Raw genomic sequence first — 4,468 nt, 5'->3', positions numbered from 1 at the left:
GACAGGAAGCTCGTTTGCATTGAGACACTGGAGGTGTGTGTGTGCGTGTGTGTGTGTGTGTGTGTGTGTGTGTGTGTGTGTGTGTGTGTGTGTGTGTGTGTGTGTGTGGTGTGCTGTGTGTGTGTGTGGTGTTGGTGATGTGTGTGTGTGTGTGGTGTGTGTGTGTGTGGGTGTGTGTGGTCTGGGCTGGTGGGGGGGGGGGTTCCAGGGGGGTTCCACAGGTGTGAATGCTTATTCAACGCTCCCTCAGCAGTGTAAAGTAAAGAAACTCAGTTTGTCTCTAGTCTCTCTGGTAAAGAGAGGGAAGTCCACCCTTCATTTTTGATCCTATCTGTAATCTCTTATCGTTTCTGGCACACGTGAAGTCGTGTTTTCGCCACGTCTGGAGATGCCGACGCTAACTTTCCTGCAGAAGAGGACGAAAGTGAAGTGTGATGAGAAGAAGAAGACGCTGCAAACTTTGACTTCGCCACCGCCGCCATGAGTGAAGATGATGGCGATGACGATGAAGGTTTGGCGTCGGGGTCTCGCAGCGTCCGGCAGCTAAGTCCGTCCCCACACGAGCAGCGTTGGAACAGCTCCAGCCCATGGTTCCCTTTCCGCCGGTGGCGCGTGCAAACCTGTCCCCCCCGCAACACCGGCTTACAGATTCGGGTCCAGAAGTGACGGGCGCAACACAACGCCTCGGAACAATCTGAGGAGCGGAGGCACGGGTCGCCCACCTGACCTGCAAACATGGAAATAATTAATTAGATAATAATACATTGGACTTTTATGGCGCTTTTCGTAATGCTCAAAGAAGCTTATAACACAAGGCAATTCAAAGTCCTTTCACTCAGACATTAGGAGCATTAAGAAATAGTGCAGCAGGAACATATTATAAAATGGCCATTTAAAACACTCATTTAAAAGCAAAGATTATAAAACACTATAACAATGAAACATAATTTGATGAATTAAAAGTGAAAGAAGCTCACCTTTACTGGAGGATCCTTTGGGCTCCATCCGGCTCCTCTTCCTCCAGCCTCTCTTCTTGGACAGAGTACTCATCTCTCCGTCGGGGATCGTCTGAGACACAAAGCTGTTGTCCTCTGGAACGCAGATATCTGAGGGAGGGACGAGCGTTTACAACGAATAGACGGAATAAAATGAACGCAGAAAATGTGCTAAATTGTTGAACTAATAAAAAGGAATAAAAGGAAAATCATTTCTAGTAATCAGCATGAGCATATTGAAAAAGACTGATTTCAAAGCATTGTTCTACTGATACGCAATAATGCAATGTGTTCATTGTGCATTAGACATTTTAATGACACTTGAAACCCTTTGTTGTGCGGCTCTTATTTTTAGCAGATACTGAGACATTCTGCCTCAAATAATTTGTAAACAGTAAATAAAACTTGCAGCTCGTATTTCTGACTTTCTTATCATCTCAATGTCACTTTTCTGTTCTTTTTACAGGGTATAAAACACACAAGACATTCAGATATCACTATAACATGACAGAGATATGACAGTACAAGTTCAAAAAGTATATATAATATATATATTAATCTTACTGTTGCTGCAGCTGTTTCCAGGACAACACATGCCATCTCTATGGCAACGCCTCTTCCTCCTGCGGCAGGTCTGACAGCGGGAGTGGGCGGGGCCTTTGGTGGGGGCGTGGCAGTAGCTGCCCTCGCGGCACTCCAGGTCGCTCATGCACTGATACAGCTGCACAGACAAACACAGAAACATTTATTATAATGTAAAGTACCGTGACTTTATTATAATGGACCGTACTGTGTGATAATGGAACGTGGTGTTGATGTAACGGAACGTTGGAACGCTGCAGTGAAACATTGTATCTCTTCCCGCATCCAACGTTCCATCACCTCAAAGATAGAGATAACGCCATGACGTCACACACTCACCGTCAGGTCCAGACTGGGCTCCCACGTGCTCCTGTTCACCGGCAGCGCGTGCCCCTCCCCCAGGATCACCGTGCGGATGGAGTTCAGTCTGACACGAGCCTCCCTTCCGCGCGAACACGTCACGAGCACGAGCGCGAGACTCACCATCAGCACCGAGTGAGGGTGCATGACTGCTGAGGGGGCAGACAAATAAATACATGAGAAGAACTCCCAAAAATGTTATAAAAGTTACAAATAATTATAACATTTGTAAAATAAGCCTCAGAAATAACAGCGTTTCACTTCTTCAATAAAACATCACACTAAAAACGATTTTTTTTTTTTTAAACCAATTCCCTAAAAACGTAAAGTAATCCTATAAATTAAAACAATATCCTCAGTAAAAACCACAAGGCGAAACGTCCATCTTAAATGTCCTTTGCATTGTTTAACTTGTGTTAAATACAGATGTGTTTGAGAAACTTTACAGAATGTATAAATATCTGTCATTTTAAAACCTATATTCCGACAAGCAGGTACAAACACACATTGATAAATCCTACCTGTTGCTTTCAGAGAGAAGTTCCTTTTCTCTGAATCACGTTAAAATGGCAACAAAAAATACATGAAGAAAGAAAGAAATAATCCCGGTTAGTTGAGTTAAATCCCACTTCCGGTGTGTTTCTGCTGCCTCCAGACTCTCAGGTGCTGCTGGTCTGTCTGCAGGACTTCAGGTGAACTGGTCCCGGATCCTCGTGCACTTTATGTCTGCTCACAGGTGTACCCCAGCTCCGCCCCCCCCCCNAATCGAAACAAAACCAACAGCAAACATTTTTACATTTGAAAGGTAATCTGAGATAGAATTAGATGTAGTCAAATAATCTGGTCAAGTGCTATAATCATGTCAGATTACCTTTCAAATGTAAAAATGTTTGCTGTTGGTTTTGTTTCGATTGCTTTCCCTATACATCAATGAATACATGTAATGCTGTTGTTGTAATACTCATTAGATAGTAAACATTCTATTTCTTCAACATATGGTGAAAATTAAATACTCCCCCTGATTTGGCAGATTCCTACTTGCTTTTGGTCTCTCAAAGATTTGGTTACCATCGACGTCTCTCTTTTTTCCATTTTACAATTGGTTCAGGTGTCTTCACTGGTGCTGCTGCCTCCAGCTTATCAAGACTTTGGAGCTCATTATTGAGTTCTTCTTGTTCTTCTTGTTCAACAAGATCATCTAGAAAAAGCGAGAGAGGGAGAGTGAGTATACAAAAGCGAGAGAGAGGGACAGAGAGAGAGAGAGAGAGAGAGAGATAGAGCGACAGAGAGAGATACACAGACAGCAACACAGGTAGGGACAAGGCACACTGAAAAGGATGGTTTGACAAAACAAATGTGGCTCTTAAAAGTGCCTTTTGGGTGGGTGATAGAATCACAGATCACAGGGGTATATAAATGGGAACTTCGAAAGACCTGTGTGGAAAGAAGAGAAACACTATTTAGAATTAGCCAAGGTATCTTTTTACTCGTGTTATCTTTTTGTGTTCCACCTGGATGTGTAGTTTCATTAATTGTCATTTATTTATTTTTATCTTAAATGTCGGCATGCCTCTTAATTAAAGTGTTGCTATTTACTTTTGCTGTAACAATGTCCCAAGTAAAGGTAAAGTATGATTATATTTGACAAATAAAAGTAACACTATATTTGAAGGGCTGTGCATAAGATACACATCTGTCATAAACATGAAGGAATAATAATTTGGACTGAATGACACCTAATAAGAGATTAGGTGTCATTCAGTCAATTCACTCCTAGTAGCCGTTAGCTAGCATAGTCCAGTAAGTTGCTAGCTAGCATAGTCCAGTAAGTTGTATTTTAATGTCTTAAAAGGATTCACAAACTCACAAAACGACTACCCTGCACTTCTTAAGGTCATTACAATACTTGCTGGCTGGACTTAATAACCGTTTTGGTGTATATTTAATGGTTTTCGTCGTCTCTGATTATACACATGTAATTAATGCAGCCCTTACCAGACGGGGGTTCAGCAATGGACTTTAAATGCAACGCACCACATTACGTCACACGTTTGATCCGCGCGCCATGATTGAAAATACTTTGTTAAAAAAAAAACAAGGACAATAAACAAAGCAATCTTCACAACGGCCGGACAAAATACTTTGAGCCGCTCTATAGCCAAAGCCAGAGACACCGTTCAAAGCATAATAAAGACAATATATAGAGAGCATAATGTTTTTAATGTAGTATGAAAATTACAATTTTGTCATTTTTTATAAACAGCATAATGTGTTGCAATGACGTCTCGCACCATACGCTTCAGCTGAGAACGGTCCGCGGGGAGCATTCGCTCGCGATCTCAAGTCGTCCACCACATTAGTTTAGGGAGCTCTATAGAAGGCGTTCGCAAAGATCGCGGCCACTCTAGTCAATGGGTGCTATTCCACCAGAGGCGCCGTGTTGCGGCTCAGAAGCGTCTCTGCACTGGGCTCCGCTCAAAATAGGATGCAAGTCTATTTTCGACGCGAGGCGTTGCAGAGGCGCCGGGCAG

At 42.8% G+C, this 4,468-nt stretch overlaps 1 protein-coding gene across 1 annotated transcript; it reads right to left on the bottom strand.

Moving 5' to 3' along the window:
• Positions 1–341: 341 nt before the first annotated feature.
• On the bottom strand, positions 342–2,084 carry LOC104940940 (dickkopf-related protein 2-like). The gene is made up of 4 exons (XM_010765956.1): positions 1,917–2,084; positions 1,560–1,716; positions 978–1,106; positions 342–727 (listed from the first exon to the last, which is right to left on the bottom strand). Exons 1-4 carry the CDS (start codon positions 2,082–2,084, stop codon positions 342–344), a joined length of 840 nt encoding a protein of 279 aa, XP_010764258.1.
• Between the last annotated feature and the right edge of the window lie 2,384 nt (positions 2,085–4,468).

This window comes from Notothenia coriiceps, unplaced genomic scaffold (genome assembly GCF_000735185.1).
Source record: "Notothenia coriiceps isolate Sejong01 unplaced genomic scaffold, NC01 NC01_scaffold00002840, whole genome shotgun sequence".
In the NCBI taxonomy this organism is placed as follows: Eukaryota; Metazoa; Chordata; class Actinopteri; order Perciformes; family Nototheniidae; genus Notothenia; species Notothenia coriiceps.
The sequence above is the reverse complement of the archived record's forward strand: the minus strand, read 5'-3'. Positions and strand labels throughout refer to the sequence as shown.

Coding starts and splice junctions, on each gene's coding strand:
- LOC104940940 (XM_010765956.1), bottom strand. CDS start 2,084: ATGCACCCTCACTCGGTGCTGATGGTGAGTCTCGCGCTCGTGCTCGTG. Junction 1,107..1,559: donor TGGAAACAGCTGCAGCAACA/GTAAGATTAATA, acceptor TCCCTCCCTCAG/ATATCTGCGTTCCAGAGGAC. Junction 728..977: donor CAAAGGATCCTCCAGTAAAG/GTGAGCTTCTTT, acceptor CCATGTTTGCAG/GTCAGGTGGGCGACCCGTGC.